Below are 12,530 nucleotides of genomic sequence, written 5' to 3'. Positions count from 1 at the left end.
TCTAAAGCCCTACTAATCCACTCCTGCAACCCAGTTCTACATATAGACTCGCTTTTCCCTCATTAACAGAGAGGATAGAACTCTAAGACCAGAGATCAATAAGAGCCCCACAAGCCTCAGAGGCCATGCCCCTGGCATCTGCACAGAAACAGAAGCACCAACACTCTGAAAAACAGGGCTCAAAAATGTCTATTCCTCAGATTTCATACTTCTGCAAGCCTTTTACGTTAGTGCACTTTCAATGACTCCACCAGTAATGAAAGGACCAGAGGCTTATATCTTGAAAGTTTCTACTTGCTGGCGAATATGAGAGGCTCGAGAAAGAGGATAAAAGCCAATACCTCCCAAAAGAGCCATTAAAGCCACCACCTACAAGGCCCTTGCTAGAGAAATGTGGTGTACTAAAAAGAACCTTATGTAGGAGCTCAGACACCTGGGATCTTGTCCTCTTGTGGTCACTAACTTGCTCTTCATGTAAACTAAGCTGTTGTTAGTATAAATGCGCTTGAAAGTTCCTTCTAATCCAACCCTTTATGGGCTGTAAAGAGTCTTTTATCTCAAGGGCTGTGGTTCTTAACCTTTATTGGGTTGCAATCCCATTTGAAATCCAGTAGAATGTTATGAACCATCTGCTCAGAAAAGGCATTACCCTCATGGAAGTGTGTATGTCATCTTGGGGGCATCATGGAGTTCCAGAATCCACAGGCACTTGACTAAGATCTGGTTTTGTTTGTTTGTAGTTGTGTTTGTTTGCTTGTTTTGCAGGAAATAAAAGAGCATTTAAGCTAGAGGCAAATAAGAAGCAATGGCAACAATTCCTTGGACTCAGTCAATCTTAACAATTTTTCCTAACATTTGACCCTTTACAGAAACATTTTCTGTTTTGTTTTATTTGTTGATTGCTGGAAAGGAAGCTATTGGGTGAAGTAGGCAAAAGGAAAATCCAGATAGGCCTAAGCTTTGACATGCAAAACATGCTTAGCAGATTTGTCCTCAGAGGCTGGAGGCAAAAGCAGAAAGGCTACCTTCCTAAGCCCATCCCGGGGAAGGACACTGGGTGGGAATCATTCATGCAGTCTGGCCCCACCAGATTTCATTAACATCTCATGGTACCAAGATGCCAATCTGGTACTAGTCAGTGTCCATATACTCAGAAAGAGACATGACACAATTCTCCAATGTTCAGCTAACATCCCTACCCCCTTCCAAATACAGTAAACGATGGCCCCAACTCAAGTGACCTTTCCATCAGGGTGAGATACCCCTAATAACAGTCTTTAGCCCTGAATCATTCAGAGTCCAATGACCTCTGAGGAAACAATAAGTTCAGAGAAGTGTGAGAATCTAGGTTCCCCTCTTCAGTACAGGTCAATGGGTATTTTCACTTCAGTAGAGTTTGGAGCTTGAGAGAATCCAGCCATCCAGTGTCCTAGGAGCTGCTCACAACAGACATTCTGGGAAGATGAAGACAGCATACAAAGGAGAAACAGACACATGTATAAGACATGTGCTCCTTATTTTATGGCTTCCCAGACACTGAAGGTACAAGGCCAGAAATGAGCTGCTCTTCATCACCAAATAGCTCACAAGTGTTTGAAGTAGACCCTTTTACAACCTCAAAAGGGTCCCTCAAGGCCAAGTCTTTTCAAACCTAAAAAAGGAAAGAAAAAAGTAGGGAGTTAGGTAGGCCTGGTTGAATATTTAACAGGTATTGAACAGTGGAGTCTCTTTAGCTACTTACCGTGTAACTGGTACCTAATCTGAAAAGGGGACTTTATACTTCAGATCCCAAGCAACAGGCTCAAGGCTGCTATAATTGTGCCTTTGACCCCACCTCTAATCCCTAAAAATCTATCAACAGGGGAAGCAAAATCCTGATACTAGAACTTCTGAGAGTGCCGCCCCACTCTACTCCCCTGCATCTTAGCCACTACCTTTATGGTCCTTTTCAGTATCTCCAAACTTCCTCTAACCCGGCCTTCATTTTTAAGGCTGATAAGGAATGGCTTATCTATCTCTAGGCCTCGGAGGACTGGCAGTGACAGGAAAAAAATAGAGAGCTAAGAAGCACATGGCAAGCCAAACTCCAAATACTTGGACCTCATTAATGCACATATTGGTTCATGTCATGCCAGAGATCTGATAACAAAGCAATCAAAAGTCCTACGCAGAGAAAGACATTTCCCTGACCCCCAAGTCTCCTGTGACCTTAGCAAGTCATTTATCCCTTCTGAACTTAAGTTCCTTTGTTTGTTGAGTTAGAACACATAGTATCCTCCTTACTTCTGGCATGTGATGTGGATCAAATGAGATCATGGATATGAAAGTTCTGCGCACTAAAATAAAGGACCAAAGATGATGGTTCAGGTGGGAAGAACTGAAATCGTGACTTGGTCTGAAGGGATGAAGTCCCACTACAGACACTTTGACATTTGTTATATCAGAAGGGAGGTTGCTGGTTTCCTTATAGACTCAAAGGATGGCAGAGTCAGAAAGTTCCATCATCTCATTTTACAAACAGAAATTGAGACTTGGAAAAGGAAATGTGTTTGGCCAAAATATCCAGTCTGGGATTTCTAATGAATTCAATTGAAAAACAATCTTAAAATAATGTAATTGGGGGAGAACTTCAAATCATACAAAAACTCCACAAATGAAATAAGGTTAAGGGGTATGTAATTTTAGGGTAGTGAACTTAGGCATGGAGTAAGTTCCCACCCTCTGGACTTGTGTGGTATTCTAGTCTTCAAAATCCTAGATGCCATGAAAAGGGCTTATTTGAAGAATGGTTTGTAATGAAAAGTAGAAACAACATACCTGTGGCCTCAGCTTTCATCTCCAGGAAGTTTTCCTTGAGAACTGTGGGCAAAATAAAAGACATTTCAATGAAGCCCTTGAAATTAGGACTAAAAAGGCTAATGCCAAAAAAACTCACTTGATTGGTAGGAAATTATTCTACTCAGATGTTTTAGTTCCATTCTTCTGGGCTGGGAAGGTTTAGAGAATCCAGTTTTCTATCCATGAAGCCACCTTTCAGGTGTTAAAACAATCTTTTGAGTGCTAGACTATGGGAGACTAGATATAATAGAGAAGCTGGTCCAAGACCTTAGTTTACATCTTGTGATTATCACTATTGGTGAGAAGGGAAAGAAGGCAAGGGAAGTACCATATAAAAGATAAATTCTCCTTTGTCTTAAAAAAACCAAACCAGCTCTGCTCAGTCTGTTGGTCAGTCCTACATTAGCTTTATTTACTCAGCTGAAAACTAGAGGAAAGAGACAATCATAGAGAATAAATCTCCAACAATATGGCCAGAGCATCCCACATAACAGCTGGTACCCATATCTATATCCACAGCCTTCTATTTTTCTCCCATCTCTTGAAAATATTTATAACTAGTTGCCTAAATTATCTTGTTCCTATTCCTGGTTTCAATTACCTCCAAATATTGGGAATCTTCTTCCAAAGTGTCACTACTCATATTACTACACACACACACACACACACACACACACACACACACACACACACACACACACACGAGTTCTGTAATACAGTGGTTGTACCTAACAGATATATTACTAAATCTACACAGGCTCCACCCTGACAATTAGTTTAACTTCTAGTTACTCACTGGGCATCTCTACCTGGATGTCGTACATTGTCTACACAGTCACTGTTTGAAATTGAGAGCAAATGTCTCACAAAACCTGTTTCTTTATAATTAATTGTTGTACCATCTACCAAATTACCCAAGTTAGATTTGTCTCTCTCAGCACTTCCACAATGCCTCACATGTGAAAAGTCAGCAGGGTCTGTTTGAACTGATCTCAGATATGTCCTTGTATTCCATTCCCACAGCAACACCTTAGGTCAGGACTTTCATCAACTCTTGACAGCAGGATTTGTTTCCTAATTGGTCTCCTTGCTTCCAATCTTTACCACCAGGGTGATCTTTTTACAACTCAGCCAGCTCAGAATGTGCACCACCACTTAAATATCTTCCATGACCTGCCCCCAGCAGACTACAATACAAAGAGCAAACACCTTAATATGTCATACAAAACCTTTTGCAGTCTGGCTCTAATCCATTGTCCTGGTGTTATGTTCAGCTAAGATTTTTCTTCTCACCCTCACATTATAGACAAAGTGGGACACCAATCATGTTTGAAGCTGTATTGCCTTATGAAATACTGTCTCCTCCCTTGTCTTCCTGACAAACTTCTAATAAGGTTTCCTTTGAGTTTTTCTTTTTAACTGTTGAAGAGGGCAAGGGAATGAGGAACAGATGCTATCAAAATGGCAGGATATAGTCAAGTATGCAAATGGAAAATTAAAAGAGGCAAGACAATGATTAAACAGCTTAGCATTCTTTATTTGAGATGATAGAAGAGGTTGACAACAATGATCACCACATAAAGGAGTAGCCACATGACAAGTAACATCTTGTTCAGTGGCTAGCATGTGTATACACTAATGGTAGTGGTGGATTCCAGGTGGGAGGAATATTTTTTCTATGCAGCTTCTGAGTAAGAAAAACTTACTGGTAGCCAGGATGGCCTATTGAAGGCAGGTGTAGTTTAGTCTTACCTGCATTCCATTTGATGTGATTCTTAGGGCACAGAACAGGATTGAGTTTAGGTTCTAGAAGCCCAGATAATGAGTGGATAGCATAGCACAGGCTGAAGTGCCTGCTTTGGCTAAGGTCTTCTGGCCTTTTGGTTGGTCTAGCTCTGCCCTGAGCACTGGCTGACACATCCAAGCCCACTGGTAATGTTACCAATCTTTCTAAGCCCTCTACATCAGTTTGGAAATAGTTTTTCTACTTAAAGTTAGCCTGCACTAACAATTCTACTGAATTTTGTTTATTCATCTTAATTATTCCCATCTTGATGCCTTGACAGCCTAGCCTAAGACACAGTTCAATCCCCCAAATTTTGCTGTGTATTTCTATTTGATCAAGCCTCCCAGCTCACATATTAACTCTTCCCAAAAAGCTTTCTTTTCAACATGCCTGATTCTTTCTGTTCATTGTAGTTTATTTCCTTCAACTTTTCTGGTGTTACTTTCTCAAATGATTTCTTTATTCTACGGAGAGAAAAAGGATGCCAAGAGGTAGTGTTACTCATAGGAGCCAACTTTATTAAGAACCTCTCTCTCCCCCTCTGGCCCACCCCACTCCATGGAACCCATGTCTTCAAGCATGATGTGCAAATACTTTAGCACTGAGCTATAATCCCCAGATCCAAATCTAAAACCTTTTTATCTTCATGCCCCTAGTCAAAGAAATCATGGACTTGACCTCACTTTCATTTGTTACAGGAAAATAAATGATGAGTTACTGTCTAAACAGAATTTGGCTGAACCCAGAGCTGGCTGTGGCTGCCAAGCTAACCATGGTAACTTGTCATGTGGAATCACATGCTGGTGAATTAGATCCCATGGTATTATAAGAAGATGTCAAACCTATCCTGGACTCCTTAGTGGTAAAGGTGCATTGTTCTGCTTTTAACTGACCATCTAAAAGAGTTAACACTTGTTCCATGCCAGGAAGCACAATTTAAAATAATCTCTGATTAGCCACATGGAACAAATTCACAGCAAACACCTTGAAGACTAAGCAACCATTCCTCCAGGTGCTTTTGTGCAAATGCTCCCAAATGCCTAGGGCTTGAACAGTTTGTACCAGCATTTGAAAAATTTTAAAAACAAATGGGAGGAAGGATGAACAGAAGGGAGGAACAGAGAGGAAATCAGGGAGGGGGAACAACAAAAGGAGGGAATAATGGATTCTCAGGCCCCACTCAAAAGATCAATTTTACTGAGTGTAGAAGCCAGGAATCTGTGATTATTTTTTTACAATTTTTCAAGAGGTTTAGATGGATAATCAGTTTGATAATTATTGATTAAGCCAACTAACTATTTACCTTTGAAATGGGAGCCACACTTACTCTGAGTCCATAGAGAACAGAATGCTATATTCTACCTTGCCTTTGTCAGCTGACTTTATACACTATGAAATCTAAAGAAAATCTAAATCTATAAGAAAAATAGCAACAAAAATACCTTCATTGGGTGTAAGTTTTTTTAAGATAGCTTAAGTTATGTGCTGGCTACTTTTATGTCAATTTGACACAAGCTATAGTCATCTGAGAGGGGGGAGCCTGAAATATGAAAATGCCTCCATAAGATCAGGTTGCAGGCAAGTCTGTGGATCATTTTGTTAATAAGTGATTGATGGGAGAGGGCCCAGCCTTTGTGGGAGGTACTAGCTATGAGCTGGTGGTCCTGGGTTCTATAAGAAATCAGGCTGAGCAAGTCATGGGGAACAAGCCAGTAAGCAGCACCCCTCTATGGCCTCTGCATCAACTTCTGGCTCCAGGATCCTGCCCTGTTTGAATTCTTGTCCTGACTTCCTTCATTGACAGACTATGATGTGTAGGTGTAAACCAAATAAATCCCTCCTTCCCCAAGGTACTTTAGTCATGACGTTTCATCGCATTAATAGTAACCCTAACTAGGACAAGATGTGTGTACATACAACAGTGTACATGCACATGTATGTCTGTGAAGGAGAAAGAAAAACAAAAGTGGAAAAATGAATAAGAAATGAGACACGAGTTAAGAAAAACAAGAAGGGTGGCATAGACACAGTCAGAGAAACACAAAAAGTGACAGAAAGAAACTGAGAATTGCAGAGACACATGTAAGAACAAGTAAGAGAAAAAAGACAGAACACAGATGAGAAACAGAAGCCAATCTACAATAAGTGCAGGAGAAAGAGGTGGGAGAGAGAGGAGAGATGGGGGAGAAAATAAAAAAACTATAGAGAAACAGAAAGAGATGGGAAGAGCAGAAGGTGATGAGATGCACTTGGTGCATTTATTCAAAACTGTCATTTGCCCTCTCTTCTGTCTCCTGTGTCTCTTACCTTCCAGTTTTCCGGGATGCTGTTTCAAAGAATCTGGTCCTGGACGCCACCCTGCAAATAAAAGCCAACCAAGTCTGATGAGCTTCAGGGAAATACATGTGCGAACCAAAGACCAATGGAAAGGACATGACACTCTGTACCAGATAGGTCACCAATACAGGCCCAAAGAATTAGGGCAAAACTTGAATATCAGAATGAGAAACGGTTCCAAAGCCATAGGCACCCAAAGGCAACAAGTAAGACCCTTTATAACCTATTGACCCAGAATGGTCAAAGTTTGTGGCCCACTCAGACAAGTCTTTTTAAAAATAAATGAAAACAATCTTTGGTTTCAAAGTGTGGTTTAGGGCACTTTGTAAATGTGCTTTGTTAATTAACTGAAGTTTTGGAAGCTTTGTTCTTTCCCTAATTTTGCAATTATGGGAAATAAAAGACACAAGAAAAAGGAGGACCTGGAGGCCATGTGCTAAGAAGGGTCCAGGAGGAGAGTCTGAGGAGGGTCAGAGGAGAGGTCAGACAGGCTGGCTATGGCCAAGCAAAGCTGGGTCCTTAGATCCACTTTGTCACTGGCTCCCAAGCTCACTGCCCAGACATCAGAGGGACTACTGGATGTCAGCTCTGCTCCTGTCCTACGAGAGGATCTTTAGAGGACCTGAGTCATTTTGGAAGATTTTTTAAATGTATCCTTTTCTTGCAAAAAAAGAAAGAAAAGCTCCAAGCACAAGTACAAAGCAAAAATGTGCTCATTAAATTACTTTAAAACCAGTAGCAATAACACAAAATAAAGGAAAGATTTCTAGAGCAAAAAACTGAAAGTGATTTTTCTAATCTAGAGACATCAGGACAGCTAAGAAAAAAATGGGTCTCTGTGTAAGACTTTGAAAAAGTCTGCATCTGTAGTAAAATAGCTCAGTTTTAGGTGGTGAATGGAATATTCCACACAGAGACAACATTGGATAGTCTTCTAGATTATGAAGAGAATTATGTTCCAGAACTCTGTGCAACCAGTGATGGTAACCCCAACGGCACTTTACAGGCCTTTCGTAAAGTTGAGGGAAAATATTACTTACACCGATGATGGGATTTCCCCTGCATTGCCAGCCACAGTATCTGGCTTTGGTTCTGGCTTTTGTGAAGTACTGGCCCGGCATGGAGGGTCTGGGGGCCTCACGGGCGGACGGATGATTGTTTGCTTTTCTCCTGGGGGCCGAACTTTGCTGAAACAGTCAGTATCTCCTAGAAGAGAAAGCAACAGCAAGGACATAAATAGTTACCCAAATAAAACACTAAGCATCAGTATAGTAGGTGAACTGGGGTTGGCTGGGCCATGTTCTCTGTTTCCCATTTCCTCTTGACTAACAACTCTTTATTTTGGTTTAAAATTATTCTGGCTGCTGACCTTTAGAAAGCCTACATTTAAACCTGGACTGTACAACTTCATGTACCTTATGTTTGTTATGAATTTCTTAATCCAACATTTCCTTGGCTTTATAATTCAGTGTAGCAACATACTAGTTTACAAAAACTGAAGGGGTTAAGTTAGTATTTTCACTACAGTACTAGCCACATAGTAGGTAGTTGAGGCCATATCATAGGTGATTGATGAGGAAGTTAAAATTGACAAATTCTTCACCACTAAAATTCAGATCCTGAGAGTGTAGAAATACCAGGTGAAAATACTCACTGCTCTTGCAAAGGGCCCAAGTTGGGTTCCTAACACCCATGTCAGGAGACTTACAACACAACCTGTAACTCCACACCCAGGTGATCCAACATCTCTGCTGGACTCTGTGGACAACTGCACTCATGTGCACATTTACACACATATGTACATATAATTAAAACTAAAACAAATCTAAAAAAAATCCAGGTCCTTTTCAGTACTAAAGTATGCTCCTAACTTACCTACCTACCTCCACATTTCTGGCTTACAGATTACTCAGAAGAAATAAACATATAGTTTTTATGAAATGGTACTGGCAGGATTAGGTAAAACAGATATACTCACATACTGCTGGTGGCACAATAAATTGAACTTATTCTATCTAGATACCTATCAAGCATTCTGGAACAATCTGGATGAAACACAAAATCATGCATAGGCAATAATGCATACTTGTTTATCCAGTAAATCCACTTTGAAAAAAAAAAGCTCAAAGGAATTCATCGAAGATAAAAAGTAAGAAAAACCAGTTGGCACAAAACATATTCTAATATCAAAACTTCAGACACAACTACAAAGGCTAAACAAACAATTTACACTTACAAGCAATTATCCAATACATATTACATATAAAATGACAAGAATTTGACAGGGTCAAGATAAAAATATTTGTATGAAATAGCATAAAGTAAAAATGAATCCGTAAAGCTGGGCATGGTAGCTCACATCTGTAATTCCAGCACTGGGTAATCTAAAGCAGCAGGATTGACATTAGTTCAAGGCTACATTGATCTACACAGTGAGTTCCAGGCCAGCCTAAGCTACAGAGTGAGACTCTGTCTCAATAAATGAAGGAAACAAAACTCCACACACAAAGTGCTCATGTCCCATTGAAGACAATATTAATATAGACATATGTGTAGTAATGCAAGTACATTAGGTCTTAATATTAGGAGATCTTTATTGTCATTCTTCTGTAAGATGTTTAAAGTAAAAATAAAAGCAATAAATTCCGTCTATATAATACTGATTGCTATAGGATTTACTTAAGTTTACAGTTTTATTTTCTTCAAGTCCTTCTCAGGAGCTCTAAAACACACAGAATAAAGTTCAAACTCCTCAACATAAGTCCAAGACCTCCTTTAAGCTATCTCCAAATCATTGTTACAGGAACAACCATGACACATCATCTACCAAGTCTACTCTATCAAACTGGCCTCTTCACCACCCCATCAAAACAAATCTTAATTTTAGGTTATATCGTATGCTATAGGAGAAAGTACAGAGGGTCTAAAATTGTGAAGACCTGGATGTGTGGCTTCATTATTCTACTTCCAAGTAGTGAGAATCTGAACAACGATTTAATCTCTTTGCCTATCATTTTCTTATTTGGGAAATGGATATATAACAATGTCTTTTCACAAGGTGGTTATAAGAATAGACACAGTGTCTAAAACAAGCAAGGGGTAAGTAAGTGTTAAAGTGTTTGCTTCTTTCCTTCTATGAAGTCTTGAGCTCACATCATCTGCACTATATCCATTTCTTAAGAGTGTGTAGGAAGAGGGAAATATAACACTAAGGATGTCTGAAGAGGCAATATGGAGATCTATTATTTTATAAGATTCCTAAATGCATAAAGTCATTTAATTGGAGTTACCATAAACAGTGAATAGTTTACCAAATAAAAAGCCTGGTGCCAGGTGTGAGATACCTCCCCTCAATTTGTTGGTCAGGAGTGTCTTGGAGATCCCAAAACAACACAGTCTATTGCAATTGCTCTTTGCTACCCACGAAAACTTGATGGTAAGACCCTATTGGTGAAGATACCACATACTTTGGACACAGAGTATGAAGAAATCAAATTAGCACCAATCAGGAAACCTTCTCTCTGATGGCTAGCTTTCATAATACCAGAAGGTTATATGTAGGCTGCTGAGGGGAAAAGTTATCAGCAGCCATACCTATTTGTGAATCCTATATGCTAACAACTGGCCTGGAAAGATATGCTCATGGATGCAATAATGGCATGAATGTTATAGGAGTAACCAAATTGGATTTAGGATCTCGACAAGAGGAAGCACACATCTGGGTACTACAAGTACGGCCTCAAATCCATGGTTGCAGAGTTCATTGGGTCAAGGTATAAAACCTACTTCTATCACTTTGATAGAATCAAACTACCCTCTAATCTGTTTCCTCTAAATACTCAGATTAACATGGCTGTCAGATATCATCAGAGCAGTTTACTTATCCAATGGATAACATTTAACACAGAAACTCACAACTAGTTAAAGTGCAGAGAATAGGTGCCCATGGTTTCACATTTCATTTTCCCAAGGCTCAGGGATCATTGCAGAAGAAAGAATGGAAAGATTATAAGAACAACTCAGTGTCTTTTGGACAGTGCAAGACTGTTGCACTCATGAGCCCACAGAAGCTATGGTTATATGCACAAAATCTGTATAAGATCAAGCCACTCAACATTACAAGACGGAGAGAGGATGGGCATGTAAACCCACACATAGCTGTGGAAATATTGATGGCTGATAGCTGCTATGGAAGGGAGTCGGTTTTCTTTATACTATGGCTCCTGGTAAGGCAAACACACTCTAGTGGATGACCCCCCATACTCGGGAGTATGTGAACCACACAAATCAGAATCAGTAGGTTTTATAAAAACAAAAAAGAGGAGACAAATTTGAAAGGGGTGAGAGGATGGAGGGATCTAGGAGGAGTTGTGGGGAGGAGGGGGATAAATATGATAATATTGTATGCAAGTATGAAATTAGTAAAAATTAATAAAAACACCATAATTAAGTTTTATAAGATCCAGCTCAAATCTAAGACACATATTTTTTTAAAAAATCATCCACTGAGAAATATTAAGGGTAAAGGTAGGATTCTGATACTACAGTATACTGGTAGAGGAATGAGTAAAGTATTATTCCTGTTTACAGATAGAATTTCTATCTCCCCATGTAAGCTCTATCTTACATTTATGGACATGCTATCTCCCTTAGTATCAGGCTGATTTTTTTACAATTGTATTAGAAAGAAATAATCAGAGTAAGAACAATTGATTTTTCCCTAACAAATTTATACTGTTTGAAACATTCTCCTAGATGATGTTCATAGTAAGCTGAGAAGAAAAAATAGAGACTTTGTGAAAGTGGGACTCAGAATGGTAAATCCACATACCCATTACCTATATGGTTAGATTGTGATAGAGTAATGATTGAAACTATTATCTTTGATTTCCATATCCACTACTTACCCTGGTGACTGCTATGTTGTCATTATTTGTAGTAATTTAAAATTGCAAGTGATAGTGATAAAGGAAAAAGTGAGTAAAACAATAGTTACTAGTTACTATTTATTTTTATTGATTGATTTTGCAGTACAGGAATTAATTCCAGGGTCTCACACAGTTCCAGTTCTTGCTGCATTTATTATCAAACATCAGTTCTTTTCTAAGTAATGTAACACTGTATTTTTACACAGTTTTCATAGTTAAGATTGTCCATCATTCTGCACAAATGTTATGCCTTGGGGAAGACACTCCAAAATGAAAAGGAATCTCAAAGTTTACCCTAACATATCCATGTGCACATGATTTCTGAAAACTATGTAGTTCCACTTTTCAGTGGTACAGTAGATTTCAACCCTGGCTACACATTAGAACATGTGAAGTCCTTTAAATATACAGTACCCAGATCTCATCCTCAGCATTCCCAGTTAGACTGGGATAGGAGTTGCAGATGAGTATTTCAATGTTCCCTAGGTCATGTGATGATGGGCAGTGTGAGCTGTAAAGTTGAAAGCCACACAACACTGCTTCCTCATTGCAGGTCACAGATGACCAGAGATGACAGTGATATCCCATTTTTACTAGTTACTAGAGTGGGGAGTTTGATAGGAAAGATACTACACTTTCAG

The 12,530-nt window shown here is 39.4% G+C and overlaps 1 protein-coding gene across 3 annotated transcripts in view; it reads right to left on the bottom strand.

Moving 5' to 3' along the window:
- Nucleotides 1–565: 565 nt before the first annotated feature.
- Nucleotides 566–12,530, bottom strand: part of LOC100765371 (oligophrenin-1) — a 332,542-nt gene continuing 320,577 nt past the window's right edge. For all 3 annotated transcript variants that reach the window (XM_027431711.2, XM_027431712.2, XM_027431713.2), the window contains 4 exons: nucleotides 8,002–8,167; nucleotides 6,932–6,982; nucleotides 2,818–2,859; nucleotides 566–1,651 (listed from right to left, as the gene is read on the bottom strand). In XM_027431711.2, the coding sequence (XP_027287512.1) occupies nucleotides 2,826–2,859; nucleotides 6,932–6,982; nucleotides 8,002–8,167 (251 nt within the window). In that variant the 3' untranslated portion in view covers nucleotides 566–1,651; nucleotides 2,818–2,825. The remainder of the gene's footprint in view (nucleotides 1,652–2,817; nucleotides 2,860–6,931; nucleotides 6,983–8,001; nucleotides 8,168–12,530) is intronic.

This window comes from Cricetulus griseus, chromosome X (genome assembly GCF_003668045.3).
Source record: "Cricetulus griseus strain 17A/GY chromosome X, alternate assembly CriGri-PICRH-1.0, whole genome shotgun sequence".
In the NCBI taxonomy this organism is placed as follows: domain Eukaryota; kingdom Metazoa; phylum Chordata; class Mammalia; order Rodentia; family Cricetidae; genus Cricetulus; species Cricetulus griseus.
Note: the sequence above shows the minus strand (reverse complement) of the source record. Positions and strands in the feature narration are given on the sequence as shown.